We start from the raw sequence: 24,972 nt of genomic DNA on the forward strand, positions 1-24,972 counted from the left end.
CATCTGCATTGTTCTTAATTTTATTTATTTATGTTTAATATTAAAACACGTAATTTACATTCCCTTTTGACATTTTTTGTAAATCTAAATGCCAGTATAATAAATTTAATACAATTTTTAATAAATCTTACTTTAGGTATGGCCAATAAATTTCATTATATTCATATTTAATTGTAATAAATCTTTAACAATATTTTAATTGGTTGATAATAATTTATTAATAATTAACTTTTGCCCGCGGCTTCGCACGCGTTAAATTCTGAGCAGTTGATGCACACGAATCACTCTATCTATTAAAAAAAACCTCACTAAAATCCGTTGCGTAGTTTTAATGATTTAAGCGTACATAGGGACATAGGGACAGAGAAAGCGACTTTGTTTTATACTGTGTAGTGATTATTCATAAATATGAAGATACATTAAAAGCAAGCAACCCCGACGCCTACCATGTGAACAGTTCTAATTTTTAACCCCAGAAAATAAACATTCAAATTTTCAACATCTGGTTAAATAGCAATTTCTTTAAAATACCTGTATATACCTTGATAACTTTATAAATTCATACTTTTTATTATATAATGGTAAGTAAGTAAGATGGCAACACCATTTTATTTGCAGCTAAAGAAAGAAAATTAAATCATCAAACGTAATAATGAAAAAAAGATCTCATTGTAAATACACATGACAGTTTGAAGCGATGCCTAAAATATAGGGCAAGAGTTATGATACGTTTCTGAAAAGCTCTGACCATTTAAAACGAAAATTAATCATTTATTTTGGACTCTGTCTCATAAACCATAATATATAAATAGTACGAATGTTCCAATTTCTATTGTCTAATAAGAATATAGTTAAGATACGTTTCTGAAACGACAATTATTATGGACTCTGTCTCATAAAACATAATATATAAATAGTTAGATGTTCTATTTTCCATAGTATAATAAAAATATAGTAGTATTTAAAAATAATTCACTAGGTCGTAAAAAAATTATAAAATTAGTTAAATATGTTTTTGTCGTCAATATTCGCACAATATTGGGAAGGCATTGATCTTTTTGTTCTAACATTTAACCAAAATAAACTCAGACAAATCCTCAAGTACTGTTAATATCATATCGATACTTATCTTAATCGACCATTTAACAGCCAATCTGAAACACCGTACAGCCAAGGCCCCCTAAAAATTTACGATACAATTACAGTCATATGCATAAGCCCACAGAAAAAAAAAACTTACGCAAAACTGTCTAAAGTTCAGATATTTATTGGGAAAAGCTATTTCATTATAATCTAGTATGAATTTTGTAACGCGTCGTATGTATATAAGAGCGACGACGCAAAGCGAATAACATCATTCGAGATTTAACTCCGACCTCTATCAACATGCAGGTGGTGAGTATAATATACAATAAAAAATCAGTAATATTTCATCATCACATTCATCATTATCATCGTATCAAAGCAATATTTCAATTGTGATTATAGGCTTTGTAAGAAATTCTGAAATGAAGCATCAAACATTATTTCAACTTGATAAAAATTCTGCTCCGATTAATGTTAATGATTGTAATTATATTTATTTAATAAAATAGTAATTTAAAAAGTATAGCAAAATCAAATACTTTTAAGTCTATACTGAATTAAAAAATCCTTATTTGTAAAGCAAAATATTTAAAAATGTTAGAAGCAAGATAATAATCTATTTTATAAACTAATATATGTATTTTGTATATACATAATATATTATCTCATAAAATTGATGAGGTAGCCAAAAATAATCTAAACGATATCATAAACAATATAATTCAATTATTTTAATACCTAAAATAATATTATCATAAAAATAGACCGTCCTTTTTAACAGTAAACTAATTAAATAAAAAATTCTCCATATCCCCTAATTATACTTTGAACTCCATGTCAGTCAAAATTTAGTATCCAAATTTACATATCTCTATAAATAAAACTAAATATACAATTCAGGTGACCTAACTTGTAACGTTTCTTAGTGATTCAATGTAGAACAATATATATTCGCGTAATTAAAGAAACAATAGAATAAGGTGGGCGCGACTGGAATCCCACACCAAAATTTCGAGAACTTAAATTTTAAAAGTCATTCCTAATGCTGTTCACGTGAAATGAAAAATCCACACAACTTTATAAAATACAGTAAAATATTCATACAAAAAAAATATCATAAATACATAATTGTTAAAAACTTAGATTGAACAAAAAGCTATCAATTACAAACTCAATCAATGATATATTTCGATTCAAATATGCGATTAACCTTACCGCGTATATATGTCGTAATAAGATATTACGAGAGGTCAAAGGCTCTATTACAGTGTGCGAATATCGTATGCAGTACTTTTAAATTATGACCTAAACATTTAACATGATGTTATATAATTGTAAAGGTCCACCCAAGTGTGTTTTCCTATTTGATTTCTATTAATATTTTGCAAGTTTGTTCAAATACAAGTCATAACATAGACTGCATACGTTTCGTTAATATAAAATACATGTTTTATATTACATTTTCACTTGTGATATTTATAAAAACTTAATGAGCCCATCATCAGCAAATCAATCTATTAATAATTTTTTTTTTACTACAGTAATGGTATAATAATAGTTTATACATAACAAACAAACAAATATAAAATCTGAACAGTTAACTCTGCAATTTGATAGTCGTCGTTCATTACGGCGGGTATGCACTAGTGACAAGATCATTCACTTGTAACAGAACGTCGAGAAATGCACGTAAATTAAAGCTATTTTTGATTTCAAAGTCAATTCAATTTAAATATAGGACATTGTCATAATTTACTTCATGTAAAACAAAAACAACGAATTCGATTATTGCATCTGTCAAAATCATTGAATCTACCACAGATATAAAATCGAAACACATAAAATTCTAAATTTAAATTTCTGTTCCCACAGCTCCTTATCGCCTCTTTCGTCGGCTTCGCCGCTGCCGCCTTCCTGCCCAACTACGAGGCGAACCGGCCGCAAGCTGGCTTCGAAAAGAACGCGCGTATCATCGCTTTGGACTCTGAGGTCAAAGAGGACTCCTACCGGTGGAACTACGAGACCGAAAACGGCATCAAGGCTGAGGAGCAGGGCCGTGAGGTGAGACTATTTGTTTAAATCATATACATTGTCGGTTTAGTAGGATAACTCTTTGAAACAAGTGATTAGCGTGGAGCAATGATCATGGATCATGGCAAAACGATGTTTAATCATTTCGATATAATCACGTTATTATATCAGAACAATTTAGTGTTTGATTGTCTTATTTACAAAGACTAATGATGGTAGTAAACAATAAATTACATTTAAATAATATAAACTACAATTAAAAAATAAACTTACTTCGCAAACATTTCATATCTGTGAATCACTTCACTATATTATCGATATACATATTGACGAATACATAATAAATATGATAAATTCAATCTCCATACATATCTTAAATGAAAGTATGTCTACACATCTATAAATTAATGCTAGTGCAATAGGAAAGCTTAATTCACGGTCGTAGCTTTTAGCAATGACAATCTCGGTTACATCTTGTTACATAATATGAATTCTAAATTTAATATTTAACAGCTATTCCTAAACACTTAATGGTTTACATCACTTATCTTATTGCTTATTAACTTAAGCTAATGCTCCATCACATGTTTAGTATTATTGTGAAATTTAGCATAATTTATTGATGATAGTAGGTTTAACATTTTACTCCGTTTAGTGTTGAATGACAAAATATGTATAAAAATATATTTTACAACCAATTTCCATATGAAAAAACCAATATAAAACTAGTGCTTGCTTGTGGTTTTGTCCCATTTCTTTTCTGATATATTTCTTCGAATATAACAGAGTTTGTTATATTCATTGCACTGTTTGTAAGATAGGCCTAAAACGCTTTTGTGCGAAATTATCTCTTTTCATACATATATAATTTCTTGGATAATAAATAAATCTATATTTATGTGTGAATCCTAAAGAGATTCTAATTCTAACACAGTTGTTACTGACCTGTTTGACTTAGTATACTAGGTGTGAGACCTAGTATCAGTCTATTACTCCAAGGCCAAACAAATTTCCTATAAAGAGGCAATCGCGAAAGGTCAGTGACCACCTCGTGGCGACCTATTCAAATGTCGGTTTACGCAACCTTAACATTTTGTGATGTATTGTAACGCAAGGGACGATGATTATGCGTAATTTATTTTAAATTATGCCGAGTTATATTTATAGTGTCATCATTAGACATTGGATATGTGTCAAATGGTGATAATTAATTATTCACGAAGGCCGCGTTTCGATTATATGTTTCTAATTTCGATATCTGTTGGGAAAGGTTAGTTTTGAATTCGATATATTTTACGATAAAATTGTCTTAATTTATATAATATTAATTATTGTTGTAACCATAACGGTCTAGTATTTAAATGATGTGGTGAATTAGTAAGAACTGATATTGATATTTGAATGTTTTTGAGTATGTTAGTTATCAGGTAGCTAATGATTTATATTGTTTTATTGTATATACAAAGATTCATTTAAATAGAGTTTTTGATTTTTCTTGGTATAAACGCTTGTAACGGTTTAGGGTGGAGAAGAAAAGTTTGAGTTTGAGTTTGAGTTCACTTTCTGCGAGGGAATACAAATATGTATTTAAATGTAACGTGTTCTCATAATATATTGTATTCGTCAAATGTATGAGATCTCAAATTTATTACGTATATTTTCTGACTTATTAAAATAATACATTAATTATTTTATTCATTACTATGGCAGAAATTAATTATATTTAAATTGAAATAACTTTAAGGTCAAATAATTTTATATCATTGTTTGCATAATATCATCGTTTAGTATGGAAATAAATCATAAGAGGTTTACATTTCAAGGATCAGAAGATATACTTAAAGTATACAACTTGTGCATACTTCATAGGCCAAGCTATGCTAAGCTACTATGTTCATATACATAACGATACTTCGTTTTCAAAAATAAGGCAACGAAACCGTGAAGGACGCGGGTTCAAATCCTACCTCATGTTCGAATTTTTTTTTTCGAAGCTAAAAAATAACATAAATAATCTTAATTACAAGTAAAATAAACTTAATCGTAGTGTAATCCATTAAATTCGCTTTAATATTAATTTAATACATAACAAAAAGGTTTCATGTATTTATTTTAATTACACCAGACAGACCCTTTGTCTGTTACTTATACATATAACTAGCTGTTAATATTAATTATTTTATTTGCTTTATATACAAGTAAGAATTCGATGCCATCATTTTTTTATAGATTCAGATAGTCATCACAATTCAACAGCTACTAAAAATAATTGAAGCTATAAATATGTCATCGTTATCCAATCACTGGATGTAGAACCTATAACTGTTTTAATGCGATTCAATCGTGAGAACAATAGGATCTTTACTTGTATGATAGAGCCTCAGAATGGAATTTCTATGGAGATAATGCATCTTCAATCTCCAGTGTAGTTAATATGCAACCTTTTGGCTCCGGTTTCGCTTGGGTTCAACAAAAAAGTCAATTTTCTTTTAAAATATGAAATTTCTGAAATAGTGTTTTTTACGTAAGGATGCCGCTATTAAGTAATTAAGTAGTTATTAAAATTTAAAACACATAGTTACAAACGAAATTCATCATCATCATTAGCCCATATATGTTCCCACTGCTGGGACACAGGGTATGAGGGTTCAGGCCATAATCCACCACGCTGGCCAAGTGCGGGTTGGCAGATGTCACATGCCGTCGAACTTTTAATTTTCGGACATGCCGGTGTTCTCACGATGTTTTCCTTCACCGTGTGAGCAGTGGTGGTGTTATCCACATTTGCAGATATATAGAAAAATCTATTTTTTTCTTGCACGCTCGCCCGGTCTCGAAACTCGACTTATCGATTTTGAAGTCCGAGGTCCTCACCACTGAGCCACCACTGCTTAACAAAGTTACTTACGTTCAAATTTTTTCTTCACATACAAGTGTATATCACTTATAAATGTATAATGCTATTAACTAGGTTTAAAATACAACCTAAATAACTCATTATTAAACCAAACGACATATTCCAGGCTGACGGTATCGAAGCGCAAGGTGGCTTCCAGTACACCGGTGATGATGGCCAGGTCTACTCTGTGAGCTACACCGCCAACCAGGGAGGCTTCCAACCCCAGGGCGCCCACTTCCCCACTCCACCACCCACCCCCGAGGCCATCCTGAAGGCTCTTGAGCAGAACGCCCGCGATGAAGCCGCTGGCATCATTGATGATGGTAAGATTTGTTTGACATAGTGACTAGACGAGCTAAAACCCGCGGCGTTTCTCGCGGGATACCTGGGTAATAATAGCCGATGTGTTAATCCAAACTATCTATATCTGTACCAAATTTCATACACATACAATGTATGTATGTACATCCATACATACTTGCAAACTTACATATTTATAATATTAGTAGAGTCGGATTATGTAGTGGTTTATTCGATCGTTACAATAGTTCTTTAAAGTTTATCGTTTATAAATCATCATTTGATGGTTTGGTTTGTGTTAAATGGATATGTTCCGAGTTGGGACCGGGTGTAAATACAAACATTTTGAGCTTTTATGACTTTCAAAAAAAAACTTGACTCTGCAGAAAAAATATTGAAGAAAAAATAAACATTTCAAAAGTCATATCGCCCTATAAACATGTCCAGAAGGAAAAGAGTTCAACGCGCTTAATGATATTTGTACTATGAAATAATATGGATTATTAAATTATTTAACTTTATTAGATATCATTTTAAGGTTCTTACTTATGTAATGTTCATAAATATGAAATGTCAGGAAGATAGCGTAGCTTAATGCGTGTGGCGAAATAGGCTTAGGTCATAGGTTCGGTTATCTCAATGCCTATAATTTATTGAATATAAAATTTGTATTTATATTGTACACACTAAATTGATTATTTTATTTCGATGCCGAGTATTGCGTTAGAGCTCTTGATGTTCAACATTATATTAGTTACATCATTTGTAGTATACATATTTACAACTAGCTGTAGCCCGCAGCTTCACCCGCGCGGTCAAAATACATTTTTCAGGGTCCAAACTTTATTTCTCTATTTTATGTCCATGGGGATAAAATTAATCGAAATTATATTTTCTTTGCATATTACTACATTATAGTGATATCATAGATCAGTATGTAAGCTTCTTTTACATTTTATATATTATCAAGCTATAATGTTTAATATATAAAGTTATTACTGCAATAGGTGTTACATCATCTTTCCTTCAAAAAAATAATTACAATCTCATTATTGAAAGAACTTTATATTAAATACATGAATAAAGTCAGGAGCTCAAACTAGTTTATGTAACTAGCAATTTATTTCGTCTGACACGCATCATTAAAGAATTTACACTCGGTAATAGACTTTAGATGTTCAGGGTCACTATACATCTTTGTTTCTGACCTTTCACTGTACTATAACATTATTGGTTATTTATAATTGTACCCTTATGTCAAGCGGGGTAAAGTCTAAATTTGCGTATCGCAACAATATAAGATTTGAAAAAGCTCTCGTTTCACTGTACGAGCCCAATGTAACTTTAACTAGTGTTATATAAGATTCATTTTTATCTGTACTGTAGATGTATGAATTTGAAATGCATGAATAATGAGTTACAAAGGCGATAAGGTGCATCTTGTGGTATTTCCTTGTATTTACAGTTGCCATTTTCTGTTGAGAAATCAACATAGAAGTTTATATGAAACTGAAATTGCAATACGTACAAGGTCTTACATTTAGGTGATTTTTGGAATATTTTCTATAGACATTTCTTTTATGCCAACAATACGAGTATATCTTCAAAATATACATATAATTACACTTCTGGTATATAAATAGATCTTCGGGAGGTTTGAGGAATGATTTAAAAACCGTTTTAAATGTCTATAAGACATACAATTGCTTTTGTAATATAAGCGTATATTGATGATGCATTTCCTTATTCCAGGTCAGTACAACCCAGCCAAATACGGAGGTTCATCCGGCGCCGCCGCCTTCACGCAAAACTACAACGCTCGCGCGCAAGCCGGTTTCAGACGATTCTAGATTTAAAAAGGCAACTCCCGCTATTTGATAGTACGTGGTAATGCGTTGAGTACAGTCCAGTATAATACGACTAAATTAAATAGGTCTTATAATTGTGATACTAAAAAACTTAGATCTTTTGAAAAAGATTAGCTTGTGCTGTCATGTGTCCCATAATGCTATTGAGTGTTATTGTTCCCATATCCCTGACCCATCCGAGCTTCCAATCCCACCATCCCACTATCCCACCTATATCCTAATCCCATTGAAGCTAGAAAAATATCCAAAATTATGGATATTTTCAAGCGTATATTGCTAACAAGGTGATATCATCTCCCCTCCCTTCCTACTGAAATACTCTATCAGTCCAAAGTTCATTTTAAAATAGTATTCGTTTATTTTCAAACGTCCATACTTTAAACAGAAGTTCAAATATTAATTTATTGTTAAATCTTTGAACTTGTTCTTTTTGAAACTTGAACTTGAACTTGAACTTGAATATTGAAATCGTTGATTATTCTTCTTCTTAGTTAAAACTCTTAATGTTGCTCTTATTTAGTCGTTATTTGTGAAATGTACTTACTTACCACTTACTACTTATAAGTGAACGAGGCTCGCGAAATAAGTGATATTATATCAATAATAATAACTGAAATGTGATAGAAAATACTCTAATATTGTAGTCATTGATCCAGTGATCCAAACGCGATTTATTTATTCTATGAATAAAATTAAATTCTTTTGTAAATATATTTTTTTAATTTATCCCTATGTGTACAAAACCTGTATTATTCATTATAGTATGCTTATAACCTACTTTCATCTTATATCATTACCATATACAATGCTTTAGTTGCGTGAAAAATAATAATCTTAAATGATAAGACCGCCGTCTATGGTAGTGTAGTATAATATTGTAAGGATTATAACATTATGCCAAAGGGTACCCTTTATCCGTTATATAAAAACTGAAAGTAACTCAATAAAAATAATATAGTATAAATGTAGATTCACCTAATTCTTACAATTTCACACAAACATACAAATCGATATTGAAGTAATAAGAAAAAATCATAAAAGTAAGGTCTTACAATGGACATTTACAGGATATGAACATTCAGTAATACCTCTGTGCGATACAACACAATAGAAAAAGTTATTAAAATTCTTGTTCTAATAGCATTTACATAATATTTGGTCATGAAAGATTATATTTTTACCAAACCTATAGAAACCATACATCAAGATTCAATAGAATACTTCTTAAACTTGTCATATTAAGTTCTAAATGAGGGTGTTTGTAATGATAATGTCATTCAAATTATTTTCGTAAAATACTTATGCCTCAATTAATTCAGATACTTATGTCCCAATTCATTAAGATCCCCTGTAATAAAAGTATATCCATCTATTCTATATTTGAGAATAAATGTGTCTCAATCAAAATATATATTTATAGTGCCTACAAAATTTAAATAGCAAATATTTTTGACTTAACATTTGCTCTTCATTGTTAAATGCCGATTTAAAAAGACACACTATTAAAATTAATTAAAAATTTACTATTGATTCTGGATAGATGGTTGGAGCTCAACTCACTAACTGCATTTAATTTTACCACATGTTTTAATATATATTTGAGAAAAATTCCACTCATATCCGAACAACCATTTTTATACGATTGATTTTTTTAGCAGAGATTCTATTATAATACGGGCCTTCTTCTCTACTACCGAAGGAATCACAGTAACATTCTCATGCTATATAGATATATCACGCCAATCCTCTGTGGGGGTGTGGTAGCTTTTCCGGTGCGAGACCAATTCGTGCCAATGCGTGCTCGGCCCTCAAAATTCACAGATAACTATACGAGTGTAACGCTATCTATAGTGAAACAAATCAAATAAAATAATAATTATAAATCATTTTATACCGTACAAATTCACACCCACTCACGTCCTTTTCCATTACAATAAAAATGATTTAGAAATATTCCAACCAAATGTTATATTTAGAGTAATGACCGTTAGTAAGTCAAGGCAACAATTTGATTGTTGTTATTATGATAACGTATGTGATTGCTAACTAATGAGCCTGTTACGTGCTCCTGAGGCTAATTCCCATTTGAACAACGTGAGAATTCGCTGCAATATTTCGAAATTGTGTGATAAATTGGTATAATTTTAGTCTGAGAACTATAGGATTAAAATGAGTTGCTTGGGGAACTAGGAAATCGTTTATAACTATGAAAATATGTATCATCACAACATCGTATAAAGCTAAGTCGCTTTCTCTGTCCCTATGTCGGTATGTTATATTATGTACGCTTAAATCTTTAAAACTAAACAATGGGCAAACTACAAATTTTGATGGGTTATTTTTAATAGATAGAGAGATTCAAAAGGAAAGTTTATATGTATAATAGAAGCCAGGGGCAATAGCTAGTGTATCATAAATAACAATAATACTTTGTCAAATAAAAAAGGGTTAACAAAATATGAAAAATAAAATTTTAAGGAGTTTAGATTTTATTGTCACTTTTCAATTCTCAATTACTCATTAATAATTCAAGTTGAAACAGCCTGAGCTCTTTCATAGAAAACATTCAAATAAGTAAATTATTAAAATATTGTGTGAACAATGTAACAGGTACATCACGAAAATATTTCTATGATTTAGTAAGAATAGCCAGACTTGGAGTCAAAGCTGCCTTGTCTATTGGCAGAGCCGAAATTTGAAGATCCTTCATTTTCAGATGCTTCTGGGTGGTATTGGCCTAGAACAATAAATATTTCTTTATAACACAAATTTATAAACATTTTTAGCTAATACATTTTTTCTATTACTGCAGCATCTTGAGATTCAAGCGTCCATGTTTAGATTTTTATGTTTATTCGTTGCTTTTTCAAATAACTAGCTTTTTGGCAGATATGTTACAACTACCATTTATTACAATAGATAGTATTGTTTATTGCCCAATATCAATAATATTTAAAGAGAATTATTGCTCCTACTATAAATAACATATTAATCTATGCGTTAAAGTTTAAAATAGAATGTAAAACGTGAACGCCTACTATAATCCATTAGCAATCACATACCATCATCGTATATGCCTGCAGCCTCATCGCGGGCGTTCTGTTCTAAAGCCAACAGGATTTCCTGAGGAGTAGGTGGCGGTACTGGCAGATGGTCACCTTGCGGCTGGTAACCTCCCTCTCCAGCTGTAAACGTGATGGAGTAGGTCTTGCCATCATCGCCTTTGTAGGAGAAACCTCCCTTCGTCTGAGTGCTATCACCTGCCTCTTCAGCTTGGATGTTGTTTGACGTTTCGTATACGTAGCGAAAACCTGTTCGCAGTTTTGTTAATAGATTATTAGTTAAAAGAATTTGTTAGAATTTTTTTGTTATATTTCGATAAATATAACAAAAAATTCTATTCATTCGTTGAGATTGATATTTACAAGTTATCATCTATGTAGGTAGGTTGAAGTGTGGTTCTACATTTAAGTGTGAACCGACTAACTAGTGGAAAACTAGCAAATTTATATACATATGAAATGAAAGCTAATTTTATTAAATACTATGGCTAGATAGCTATTGATAATATATCTACATGGCGATCCAAACTGTCTGCAAGTCTATAGCTTAGCCATACTAAACATTAATAAAGTTTTTATAAACTTTTTACTGATAATCTTTAAAATATTGTAGGTATTCTGGCGGTTATTTTTTAATGGAGCATATTTTTAATATGAATACATTAAATCTTCAATTAAACACTGTAACATCGTGTGTAATGCTTAATGTTTGATCTTCCGTAATCGTGAGTGTTTTATACCGAAGGCCTCTTAAATTATTTTTACCTGTTTCTTTTTAATCTTTGGATACTTAGAATTTCGGGGTAATTTTGTATTAAATATTCATGTGTTATTTACGTATATTTTAATCCAGGTAAATTTACATACTTTTCAACGATTTTCCCTTAAGTTTCATGCTTCTTTCTTCATATTAGTCTATAAATATTTCAAAATAGACTGTTAATTGAATGTTAAAATTAAATACCAAACTAAACAATACTGTCCCTATAATGTTATATCTTACATATGGACCTTAAGTATGCCAAAACATGCATTAATGAAAGCTAATCGCTAGCTAGCGATTTCATCCAGAGATATTACCTTCTTCACCAACTTCTTGATCCAATCTCAAGACAGCTGCATTTCTCTCCACGGCCTGCTGGGCCCGCGTGTTGCCTCCAGGTGGTAGGTAGGTGGCGCTTTGAGCTGCAGGCCCATTGGGCGGTAGGTATGTTCCACCTGGTGATGCAGGTGTCGGTAGAAGACCAGCTGCGCTGAATGCCAGGAGAGATGCGAAAGTGGCCTGGAATTTCAAGTAGAAATAGTCTAGAGTAATGATTGCATGGGAAATTATAAAATTTACGCTAATATGGTTATCGTATGTTTAGATTTTTCATAATATCCTCTTAAAGGCAGAAATACATTATCTTTGAACATTCCAAACTGTCACAACACACTGTGTGTGTATCACGGTTCTTGAGATACAGCCTAGTGACAGATGGACGGACACACTGACGAGTAGTAGAAGGCAGACAAGCGGGGTCTTAGCAATAGGGTCCTGTTGTTACCCTTTGGATACGGAACTCTTAAAGAGTCCCAAGAAATTAAAAGCCCTACTTGTAGTTTGGTTACATTTACGAATCAAATCGTGCTTTTTGACTTTTATTTTTATGCAATTGAAAATAAAATTCACACTCACCAAGTTCAACATTTTTTTTATTAATATAATCCTGTTAACTCCGAATACAATTGTGCTGTGACATTATTTGGTTAATCCTACTCTTATATATAAGACAAAGAAATAAAATAACACATTAAAATATCCGTACTCACCTGATGACCTCTGGTGAAGTCACTTTCTATAAAAGATGTTCTAAAATTACAATTTTTGACCTTACGGATTTTAATTCAAATATAATCGTTAAGGTATAAAATAAAGTTTTTTAATATAAGCTTTTTTTTGTAAACGTTTCGCCACTTCATACGAGGACCTTAGGTGGTAAGTTTAGAAATGACAGGCTATTACGTGAATTACAGAGTACTTTATACTTTGTTTCTGAACGAATATTGGCGATTTGAGAGAAAGACAATACTCTCATATAATTATGCAATAAAATAATCAATAAAACGTACAAATAAACTTTAAGCTTAACTAATGATCTTACTTACTTACTATCCTACTAATATTATAAATGCGAAAGTTTGTAAGGATGTGTGTGTGTTTGTTGCTCTTTCACGCAAAAACTACTGATCCGATTGCAATGAGATTTGATACGTAGACAACTGGACAACAGGATAACACATAGTCAACTTTTTATCCCGATATTTTTACGGGATACGGACTTATCACGGGACGCAGCTAGTATGATTTAAAACTGTCATAAAAATATTTATTTAATTTATCAATGCTTTCTTGCTCTGAAATATTTCAATAATTGGCAGATTTATCGCTAAAGTATGTTCATTTTATCGCTAATGTGTATTTCAAAATATGATCAAAGTACAAGTACTTAATATGCCTAATAATATTTAATAACATTCTGTAAGCTGCTTAAAATGTATACAAACTTATTATCATCAGCCCTCATATATTCCTACTGCTTGGACACTTTCTATGAGGATTCAGACCATAGACTCTTTCTCGTTCATTCCCGTCAAAGCGGTCCACGCATTTGCAGAGGCTCTCTGTAAATGTTCATGGGCGGTCACCACGCTTACCATCTGGAGAATTAGAAGCCCTGTTGCGCGTCCTAACATAAAAAGTTTCAGGTCTTTTCATATGTAACTAGCTGTTCACTCCGTCTTCGTTCTGGTAGCTTTTATTTGTTTTTCAATTGTTTATCAGTCTTAATCAAAGCGAAGACAAACCCAAGATGCCAAAAATCATTATAATCCAAGTATCCAGTATTTCTTCTATTTTACGTAGACCTCCCTTCATGACATCCTATCCTACTAACATTATAAATGCGAAAGTTTATAAGGATGTGTGAGTGTTTGTTGCTCTTTCACGTAAAAACTACTGAACCGGTTGCAATGAAATTTGGTACGTAGACAGCTGGACAACTGGAATAACATATGGGCAACTTTTTATCCCGATATTCCTACGGGATACGCACTTACGCAGGTGAAACCACGGGACTCAGCTAGTATTTTATATTAGCTTTCCACCCGTAGGTTCGCAGCGTAGGATAGACAGTCCGGGGGTATTAGCATAGAATCCGTTCCCATGCAACTTCTGAGATAATACCTTTATCAAACAATTCCTGTAACAAATTTCATGCAAATTGGTTCAGTGGTTTAGGCGTGAAGAAGTGACATATAGATAGATTTACTTACGCATTTACAATATTGATATCCCAAATAAACGTTTCATTCGAGAAGGCCTCACAATATTTTTAGAAGCAAATAAAAAGCATAAAATAGGTTCAAAAAATCACGACCCATCCTCATATGGAAGTCGATTAAAATTAATCATTTTTTGAAACGTTTATGTAACAATACGATTTTTTGCGCTTTAAATATAGAACAATAATTGTTAATTGTACCTTCCTTATTTAAATTTAACCGCTACACTATACGCATCGCCAATAATAATTTACGCAAAAAATGTGCTTTTAAAATTTGGTACATAGGCTGTGGTCACACTGACCGTTCGGTCGATCGAGAATTTTTTTTTTTTGAAAATTGATGTTTAAAATGTGTAAAACTTTCTAATAGTGAATATTTTATGTTATGCGTACTCAAATTATCTCATATTTACACAAGTCACGTATTTTGAAAGCATTTACATTTCCATTTGATACAATCGTTACTTATTATTTATAAATGCGTGATTTTTGTGTCTGTTTGTCTGTCTTTTGAGTCTCCAAAACATAAGGAATTTCTACTAACGAAAAAATCATGCGATTTTTTTTAATTCTCCATTATTCTAGAACAGCTCCTAGGGTGCAAATTCATGTAAGCCCTTAAAAAAGTTTGTGTGGGTGTGTGGGAATAATAATTCTATATAATAATCAAAATAAATTAAGTTCTCTCCTTTGTTGTAAATTAGAAAATGGAAAGTGTGCTCGCGTTATTCACATTTACACCAAAAATAAGTGTTCAATTTACGTATGTTCATTTGTATTTAAATAATATTCAAAAATATGACGTGTTACACTGCAAAATATTTCATTTCTTTTTAATCAGAAACTTTCTCACAATTCCATAAAGTATAATTATTAATTTTACAAATCAGATTCTACACAAATGTAGCTCCAAAAAAGTCAATATATATATATATATATATATATATATATATATATATATATATATATATATATATATATATATATATATATATATATATATATATATATATATATATATATATATATATATATATATATATATATATATATATATATATATATATATATATATATATATATATATATATATATATATCTAAATAAGTAGCTCAGTGTGGACAAAGCATAAGCGTTTTATCTGAAACCTGTTCGTATTGAATGATCTGTGTCGAAAACTAAATAGGCGCGTCCAATTGATGCGAGCTTGTGGCCGTCATTACGGAAGGTTGTAAAAATATTTATCGACCCAGGTGCTCCTTTGTTCTCCCTTTACAATAAAATAATAAAAAAAACGTAGTTATTGTAACAGCTTAAGAAATCCATTAAACCGATTAGCAAATGAGCTAATTTTTGCATATTTTTTAGGTTTTGTTAAATTGTAGGATTAATAAAAATGTATATGATAGAAATCAATAGTCTTACTCCATGGCGTGAATTGCATGGCGTTTCTTCATAAAACTATGTAACACTAGCTGCGCCCCGCGGTTTCACCCACGTAAGTCCCTATCCCATAGAAGTAACGGGATAAAAAGTTGCCTACATGTTATTCCAGTTGTCCAGCTGTCTACATACCAAATTTCATTGCAATCGGTTCAGTAGTTTTCGCGTGAAAGAGCAACAAACACACGCACGTCCTTACAAACTTTCGCATTTATAGTATTAGTAGGATACACTCATATTGATTTGCCGATTTTTATTGTGGTTTTATCTCGCACAATTTAGATTTAGATATATTGTATTATACTTGACCCTGTTTTATACTAAACTTTATTGTTGTACCACGTTATATTATCTTATACATACATGTGAAAACTTGTAATTGGCCTTATTCTCTTTTTTCACTTTACTACAATTGTACTTACAGCTGTAAGTTTTCTTTTAGTTAAATAAAGAAATAAATAAAAATACTAAACATCCTCTTCTCCTTCTCAGCCTTTGTCTATCCACTGCTGGACGTAGGCCTCTCCTATATACTAAACATTGAACTTGTTAAATGAGATTTTTTTTTATTTTTTTTTTTCAAAAAGCACCTCTTCTGACATAAGTCAATGACTGTCTCAATAATTATTTCATTATTGTTCTGTTATTATCAATCATTCGTTTGGTCACTACAAGTGGACTTAATTTAGTCTTTTGTTCTAAATGGATTTGGTTTATCATTATTTCGTTTGATCTCTAACTACGAATATCAGTTTGCAATATATTAAAGTGTCTACTTTTTTAAATGAAATTTAACACAACCCAAGCGCTTTTTCTTTATATTCTGCATTCTCTTTATAACTATTTTACCTCAATATTATTAAAAGTGGAAATTATTCATTAAGAATAAGACATAGCTACTAGATGACACTTTTATTAATTGTTATGGGTAGGTCTTTTTTTTTTCTTTTTAATGTCATAGCGGGCAACTGAGCTAGTGGTTCGCCTGATGGTAAACGATCACCACCACCCATGAACTTTCGTAGAGGCTCAGACCTCTGGGAATGCACTGCCCGCTTTTAAGGGATAAGGGAAAAGGAAAGGATTGATGACTGGAAAGCAGGAATGGACTGGGAAGGGCTAGAAGAAGGAGAAGAAATTATAAATATTCCTTCTAGAATTTACTTAGAAACTTTTAGTTATAGGTTTCGCGGCATATTACGCTAGCAAATATCAAATGTACACGTGATTTAGATATGATCATTTTCATTAAATTTAAAACAAGTAATAAGATAATTTTGAAAGAAATTAACACTTTAATTTCTTTCCAAATGAATATATCATCAATGATAATGATTTCATATCAACTAAAGTTTTTTGTTATATTTTTCTTATTTTAATAATTTGTTTCTAAATCATATAAAAGCTCTAACTGACTAGGTTTAAAAGTGAAAGAGAGCTGGTGCGTGAGCGACTCTAAAATCAGTGCTTAAAAATAATCAGCTAATAATAATGATAGTAACGATTCATTTTCGTGCTTTTTGGTTAAAAAAAAATGAGTTGTAAGCGAAAATTATAAGAAAAAGAATATTAAAGAAAGTCTTAAATGGAATTGCTGTTGCTAGAATGTACGAATATACATATTTTGCCCATACATGAAGATACAATTAATTTCAAGTTTTCAGCTAAGATTTATATGATATTATGATGTTTTTAAGTGTATTATGTGTGTATATAATAAACACATATTAACATCAGATTTCAAAATAACGAGATAGCCATAAAATATGAAATATCAGGTACTCATTAAAATTTATGAGTAATGTATAAATAGGTATATATTAATCATGATTATTCGTAAAACTATAGAAAATTCACATAAGTAATTTAAAAATAAGATTTCTCTAAATAAAAAGCAACATAAAATTCAATCATTTAATTGATAATGAACACAATTCTCCCGAAACACATTAGTAATGGTAGCCGGTCTGCTCGTCGAAGGGTTGCTGGGGAATGTCCTGGGCTTTGGGCGCCAAGTACTGACGGTTAGCTTCGAAGGAGCTGCGAGGTGCTGATCCAAAACCGTTGCCGCTCTGAGAGAGAGCTCCGAACTGTGGCTGACCGTATTGGGTGCTGGGGACTTGGGAGTTATACTGGTTCTGGGAGTACTGCTGGCGAGCGAAACCGCAGGTGGAGCAGGCAGCTGTGAGTAGATTGATTTAGTGATTAAGACATAGAAGGTTGTGGTAAGGCATAGTGAAAGAGAGTTATAGAAGTTTGTGTGTTACTCTACAGATTTGTTAATTTTGTTATTAGTAAGACGTGAAACATTTGCCCTAATAATTAGATTTAACTTAGTAATTCTTTGAATTATTTATTTAATTAGGAAATCTTTATCACAGCAATCAAATTTTGTATGTTTCGCAATTCTTCGTGAACTCAGTGTTTCTAAATAAGTTTTTGTACAAGTTAAAATAATCAATTAAATTCCAAAAAACTTACGTTTGATGGAAGATCCAGAGAATCCACGGATAGAACCAGATGAGGGCTGGTCAGGGGGCAGGTATTGCTTCAAGTCAGCGGCATTCAAAGCGCCATTAGAGCCGAAACCATTGGAGCCAAAACCTTGGTTGGAATTGAAACCGGTTCCATGCGTATGCGCGGCTAGTCCATTAGACCCCCCGTGTGACCCAAAGCCATTGGATCCCTGGCTATCGAAGCCATCGTTGAAAGAAGATCCACCGTGGCCAAAACCGTTCGAGTCCTGGTTGAAACCCTGGGATCCCCGAGTGCTGGATCCTAAATGTCCAGAACCAAATCCATTTTGGGAGCCGCTATTGGAGTTAAAACCTCCGGAAAGCGAGTTGGGGCTGTCTGGTGGAAGGTAGGAACGCTCGAGGTGTTCCAGACGGCCGGCTGAGGCGACTGCGATGCAAGCGGCGATGACAAACTGTAAAATCAAATTTATGACACAAGATCTTTTAAATAGAGCAGTGAGCTAACTATGAATAATGAAGGAGTGTAGGTAGCATGTCATATTTACTATTTATTTTATATGTGAGTTTTTCATCTATTGATACGACAATTGCCAAATTAGAAGTGGTTATTTTCACAACTTACACAATATTACTGTTCATTTTAGTTAAGTTTTAGTATAATTCAATAAAAATAATATTTGGAGTTGAAATTGAAGATATAAGCCAGATACAGCTTGGGAAAAGCCGTTTACATGGTTAATTAAAAGCTTAAGAAAATAGTTTACTGAATATTGGAATATTTAGTTAAACAAAAATTATATTTCGTAACACTTGAAGGAAACAAAGGCACTAAACACAAAATTGCGTTATGAATAATAGGAAACAAAATTCAAATTACCAGTTTCATTTTGATTTGTTGAATGTACTACCGAATGTGAAGCTCACTGGGAACTGTGCTTCTGCCAACAAATTGACCTATTATATACCAAATGACCTGCTCCTAATCCTGATCCATCTCACGCGTGTTCTGACGTAACTCTCATAGCGGAGCAATAAAGAGTCTTCAAGATATCACATACATGAGCGAGTAATTAGCGTAATGTTTTTTTTTTTCGGTTCCGACCTCGTCAGTCAAAGGTTTTCAAGGGTATTAATTAATTTCAGCAATTCAAACGGTTTCATAATGAAAGCTCAGCTATTGTCTGTTGCAGTTTTGATGAATCGTGATTTATAATTCGTGATTAGAAGACCATTAGCCGATTAAGAATCGGTTTGCGATTTTGCAATGTTGTTTTTTTTTCGTCTTTGTTGGCCTGACGGAACTGATGGTACGTGATGGTATGGTTAATTGTTTTTTTTTTGTAATAAACTATGAATAAGAAATCATATTTTGTTGTGTTACTCTGGTATCTCAACTTCATTTTATATTCAGTTACATTATATATATTTAGGATTTAAAATTAACTTAAATATCATAATTGCTGTTGAGTAGTATTTTTTTTTTTTTTATGTCATAGCGGGCAGCTGAGCTGGTGGTTCGCCTGATGGTAAGCGATCACCACCGCCCATAAACATTCACAAAGGTAGTACCTCTGTGTATGCGCTGCCCGCTTTTATGGGGTAAGGGAAAAGGAAAGGATTAACGACTGGAAAGAAGGAATGGACCAGGACGGGTGAGGAAAAGGAAACGGGCCTCCGGCTCCCCCACTCACCGTACGAAACACAGTGGCAAGCCACTATTTCACGCCGGTTTTCTGTGGGGGTGTGGTACTTCCCCGGTGCGAGCTGGCCCAATTCGTGCCGAAGCGTGCTCGACTCCCACAATAAAGTATCTTGCTTAACCTGGAAAAATGAATAATATATAAAGTACTTTAATGTAACAAAAATAAGCTGTTTAAGTTAATGAAGCGCGAGTCCTCCTTACAGAGATTTGTCTTAAACTAACTAACACTTTTCCAATATTCTTTAAAACTGAAAACAAAATAATTGTTTTTTTGTTAAGCCCATGGAATGTTCTCACTTAAGAACCACAGGACAGTTCTTAGGAACCATTCTTATTTTTCATTATTATGCATTTTGTCTATGTATTAAAATGTAAAATTCATATAATTGGAAAAGAGGAACTACAGAGTTTCTTGCCAGATCTTCTCTGTAGAAACTAGAAGCTTTACGAACCGGTGGTAAAAACGACGGTTCAAAAGGTCTTCTTTAAGAAGTCTAATTTAAGAAATAAACTTTTGAGTTTTATGTGCTTTTATTTTACTGTTAAGGTTTTTTTTTTCATTAAGGGTATATTTTAATTAAAAATTCAGACTGAGTTAAACAAACTTAAATAAGTAAAAGGAATATATTTTCAAAAGAGATTACAATTAAAATAGTCTATATAATATAATAAATATATAGTATATAGTGTTCAGTAAGAAACAATTAAGAAATAATCGTGTTAATAAAATGAAGATGGCTCAATTACATGTAAAAAACCTACACTGCGTAAAAGGTTAATTGCTAATCTTAAATATATGTGAAAAGTTAATGCAGCTGGTCACTGACAGCTTCTAAAATTTTATCGTAAATACATAAGCAACTTGTTGTTGTTTTATTATTTCATAACTAACAACTTTTTCCGCTTCATACTGGTAAAATGATTGAAAACGGGTCGTGAAATTTTCGAGATTATTCGATACAAACATTAAAATTTTGGAGACAAAATTTTCTCTTTGTAATATTAGCGGGAATCAGTCTTCTCTCCATATATTTGCTCGCGTCAACTACGCTTTCGTTTAAATTTGACGTAAAACCAAATATGACTGTTTAACGTTTGGTAAGAATCCCGTAAGAGTATCGGGATAAAAAGTTGCCTTTATGTTATTCCAGCTGTCTACGTACCAAATTTCATTGCAATCGGTTCAGTACTTCAGCAGTTTTTGCGTGAAAGAGCAACAAACACACACATCCTTACAAACTTTCGCATTTATAATATTAGTAGGAAGGATATTAAACACACAATATTTCTAGTTCAATGACAGAGTATTCAATTGCTTCGCTTACAAATAAGGCTATCTAGTCAAAAATACAACTAAGATTTATGTCGGCGATGCTCTTTGAATTTGTACATTTAAGCATTATCAATGTTAACTCTGCGCTCAAAGAGTTATGAGAACTAATTTTTTATTAGTGCTTTAAATATGTACTTGGAATAGCTTCCTTCTTTCATTTTAAACTAGTATTACTTTTAATGGCCACCTGATGTAAAGTTCTTACCACCGCCCATAAACACCTGTAATATTGGTTCTGTTACACTGTTTTTGCCTTTAACATACATTTACTCTGTCTTATACGCTTATTTCATGAAAACCACAATGTTTTAATTTTTAGAAACACTGTAAGTGGATGTCGTTCAAAGCTTAACCGTACGTGGAAGGAAGATTGGAAGTGTAAGGCGGAGTAAGGAGCTATCTAGATTGTTACCATGGCTACGGTCCCTAGTATAAGATATATTATACAGTCTCGAACCTACATCCCTACTAATATTATAAATGCGAAAGGAACTCTGTCTGTATGTCTGTCTGTTACGCTTTCACGCCTAAACCACTGAACCGATTTTGATAAAATTTGGTATGAAGATAGAACTGAACTTAGGAAAGGACATAGGATACGTTTTATCACGAAATAAGAGTAGAAATGGTTGAAAGAGGAGATGAAAGTTAGTATGAAAGTTCGTTATTGTCAAACCGATTTTAATGAAACTTGGTATAAAGATGGAGCTAAACGTGGGAAAGCACACACCATACTTTTTAATGCGAAGAAAATACTCCTTGCCGTGTCGCTCGATATAAGCGAATTCTACGCGGGCGAAGCCGCGGGCGAAAAGCTAGTCTTCAATAATAGCAAAATGTTATATTATGCGCTTATTTTTCTCTATCAAGTATGATATTACGGACATAATTGGGAAAGAAATAAAATTTAAGATATTCCCGTATTTTGTGTTATACGAACGGTGCAGCTTATTACATTTTCGATAAATACAATTTGACTTAAATAAAATTAAATAAGCTATAAGCTGTAAGCTTAAATTGTTTTCAGTGTCGATCACAAAATATTATGAACGTTGATTAAATCAATAGATGCCTACTTTATCATGTATATAATTTATTTTAAGTATCCACTGCAACCTTAACTAAAACTAGTTCTACATTTAGAACAGATTCGCATCAACATTTGTTGCACCATTGCCAAGGTTATAGCAAAACGGTAGGTAGGCACGCAATTACGCGCTGCGAGGGCACTTTCACTACAACATCCCATAGGCCTTCAATATTTGTAATACATACAGAGGATTAAGGGTTTCATCTTATCTTGTATAGTTCTTTTAAAGCTATATTAAATTTGTTAAAAAACAATTATGATAATTTCTTGTATTTTTTGTGCGTCTGGTATACTTACTGTTGTTTGTGATGTACTTTAATATTAAAATATGAAGAGACTGTTTGCTGAAAGCGCTAATCTCAGAAACAACTGGACCGGCTTAAAAAATTGCAAAATGCAAAAAATGCGATCTTATACATATTATATAGGTGTTTTATCCTTGAATGCTATAGGTATCATGAGTGAAGTTGGGGCGGATCGCTAAAAGTTTTGTTAAAAGTGAGATGATAAAGCAAAGTATTTCGATATTCGTTGGTTCCTTCTTTACTAACTGATATTAAAAGAAATCACGGAAGTTACTCCAGCTATTATTATTGAAAAATGTATTTTTCTTGTTCTTTTTAAGCTAAGTTAGTGACAGACTACAAATTCCATCGATTTATGGATACGTGAATGCTTTTTTTCTGAAATTTTTACGCCTACTTAAAAAATTACTGCAATCTTTATGATTCACTATTTTGCTATTTTATAAAAAATTATTTTATTTATTACATTCAAATGCTTGTTGAGGCGGAATCACAGGTGGCCGAGAGATGAGAGAATGAATAGATGTTGCCACGGTTTAACTAACGACGTGGGTTCAATTCTCGCTTTGTGATGTTTTCCATTTTTTTAATTTTTCAATAATCTTACTTGGCTAAGTGTTTGTATAATGTCTTATTACATACACTATGTAAAATATAAATTAAACTTCAGAACACCTAAAATTTATTTTATTCTTTTTGCCCATGTAGGAGATTTGACAATAAAATGCATTAGGTTATATTTATGAAGGAGTGTCTTATATGTGGTAGTCGAGCACGCCTCGACACGAATCGGGCCAGCTCGGCCGGGGAAGTAACACACCGCCACAGAAGACCTGCGTGAAATAATAGCATGCTATGGTGATTCGCACTGTGAGTGGGGGAGCCGGGGGGCCGTTTCCCCTCCCTCACCCTGCCAAGTCCATTATTTACCCCTTTCCCCTTAAAATCGAGCAGTGCATTGGGCGGTGGTGATTGCTTATCATCAGGAAAACCACCACCTGTTGCTCGCTTATGGCATAAAAAAAAACATAATTCGTTCTCAGTTAAATTGATGTATTTAAATTTCGATTAATATTAAAATTACAAACACATTACGAGGTCTTTGAGGATTACAAGTATTAAAACTGCAACCTCATTGGAGTCACGTTATTTTTATAACATTAACCTCTGTAATACTTACCTACTTGTAACTTCATTAAATCAATGGCCAATTCGTGATATAGATTATAAAACATCGTTTTATTAAATTAGCTTTGGAGGTCCGTTTTTATATTTAACCAACGTTACCAAAAACCAAGTAGGTTCTCTATTGAATTACATTTTGTTTTATGTATTTGTTATTCGTATGTTATAACTCAGTTTCAACAATTTGGCTTGATTATATTTTTGTTTGATATGAAATTGTGAGCATTTATTAATATTGATGATAGTTTATTGTAGTTATAATTGTTTAATTGTTGTTTATAGCTAATCACCACCCGGATTTTTCAGTAGGGTTCCAGTCATCGGAGTACACCAGGATTCGGAGTCACCATTCAACACCTCATCAACCTTTTTATATCATAGTTGAAATAGGAGGTCATGGTAAGCGGTACCCCCGCCCATCATAGTTTACATAGGCTTGCCTTTGCAAATAGATTGCCGACTTAAAAGATGAGGGATAAAGGAAAGGGCTGGGGAGGGTAATGAAAAGGATGCGGGTGTCTAGATCCCTCAATCATCAAACGAAACGCAGTAGCATTCGCATGCTACTATAACGAGGTAGTATCTGTGACTACTGTTTGACCTCGATCTTCTGCGGGGGTGATATACCTTTCCCAGTGAGAGCTGATCTAATTCGTGTCTCCCACTGCACTGTCACAAAAGCCTGCTGTCAATTTCTACTGTCACAAAAGCCCGTTGTCAATTTCTATTGTCACAAAAGCCTGCTGTCAATTTCTACTGTCACAAAAGCCCGTTGTCAGTTTCTACTGTCACAAAAGCCTGTTGTCAATTTCTTTGCAATTGTCTCGTATCGTATATATATTTCCCACTTCATGTAAGTGTATTA

General features: G+C 32.4%; 3 protein-coding genes across 3 annotated transcripts; 1 reads left to right on the forward strand and 2 right to left on the reverse strand.

Annotated features, from left to right (window-relative positions):
* The first annotated feature begins 1,338 nt into the window (after window positions 1-1,338).
* On the forward strand, window positions 1,339-8,611 carry LOC119831770 (cuticle protein 3-like). Its single transcript, XM_038355270.1, has 4 exons — window positions 1,339-1,395; window positions 2,959-3,147; window positions 6,141-6,339; window positions 8,069-8,611. Exons 1-4 carry the CDS (start codon window positions 1,387-1,389, stop codon window positions 8,164-8,166), a joined length of 495 nt encoding a protein of 164 aa, XP_038211198.1. The 5' UTR covers window positions 1,339-1,386; the 3' UTR covers window positions 8,167-8,611.
* Window positions 8,612-10,820: 2,209 nt separating this feature from the next.
* Window positions 10,821-12,936, reverse strand: LOC119831947 (pupal cuticle protein 27-like). Its single transcript, XM_038355517.1, has 4 exons — window positions 12,925-12,936; window positions 12,327-12,528; window positions 11,247-11,495; window positions 10,821-10,921 (listed from the first exon to the last, which is right to left on the reverse strand). Exons 1-4 carry the CDS (start codon window positions 12,934-12,936, stop codon window positions 10,821-10,823), a joined length of 564 nt encoding a protein of 187 aa, XP_038211445.1.
* Window positions 12,937-17,915: 4,979 nt separating this feature from the next.
* LOC119831842 (pupal cuticle protein 36-like) lies at window positions 17,916-19,427 on the reverse strand. Its single transcript, XM_038355388.1, has 3 exons — window positions 19,370-19,427; window positions 18,497-18,944; window positions 17,916-18,197 (listed from the first exon to the last, which is right to left on the reverse strand). The coding sequence occupies exons 1-3, from the start codon at window positions 19,376-19,378 to the stop codon at window positions 17,965-17,967; spliced, it is 690 nt and encodes a 229-aa protein (XP_038211316.1). The 5' UTR covers window positions 19,379-19,427; the 3' UTR covers window positions 17,916-17,964.
* Window positions 19,428-24,972: the final 5,545 nt, after the last annotated feature.

This window comes from Zerene cesonia, chromosome 14 (genome assembly GCF_012273895.1).
Source record: "Zerene cesonia ecotype Mississippi chromosome 14, Zerene_cesonia_1.1, whole genome shotgun sequence".
NCBI lineage: Eukaryota > Metazoa > Arthropoda > Insecta > Lepidoptera > Pieridae > Zerene > Zerene cesonia.

What these genes read in the sequence shown, in the direction of transcription:
- LOC119831842 (XM_038355388.1), bottom strand. An exon ending in CTCTGGATCTTCCATCAAAC is followed by an intron (nt 18,198 to 18,496) that starts GTAAGTTTTTTG and finishes ATCTACTCACAG; the next exon opens with CTGCCTGCTCCACCTGCGGT.
- LOC119831947 (XM_038355517.1), bottom strand. An exon ending in TCAAGAAGTTGGTGAAGAAG is followed by an intron (nt 11,496 to 12,326) that starts GTAATATCTCTG and finishes AACTGCGAACAG; the next exon opens with GTTTTCGCTACGTATACGAA. An exon ending in TGCAGGCATATACGATGATG is followed by an intron (nt 10,922 to 11,246) that starts GTATGTGATTGC and finishes TTATTGTTCTAG; the next exon opens with GCCAATACCACCCAGAAGCA.
- LOC119831770 (XM_038355270.1), top strand. An exon ending in CTGAGGAGCAGGGCCGTGAG is followed by an intron (nt 3,148 to 6,140) that starts GTGAGACTATTT and finishes GACATATTCCAG; the next exon opens with GCTGACGGTATCGAAGCGCA. An exon ending in CGCTGGCATCATTGATGATG is followed by an intron (nt 6,340 to 8,068) that starts GTAAGATTTGTT and finishes TCCTTATTCCAG; the next exon opens with GTCAGTACAACCCAGCCAAA.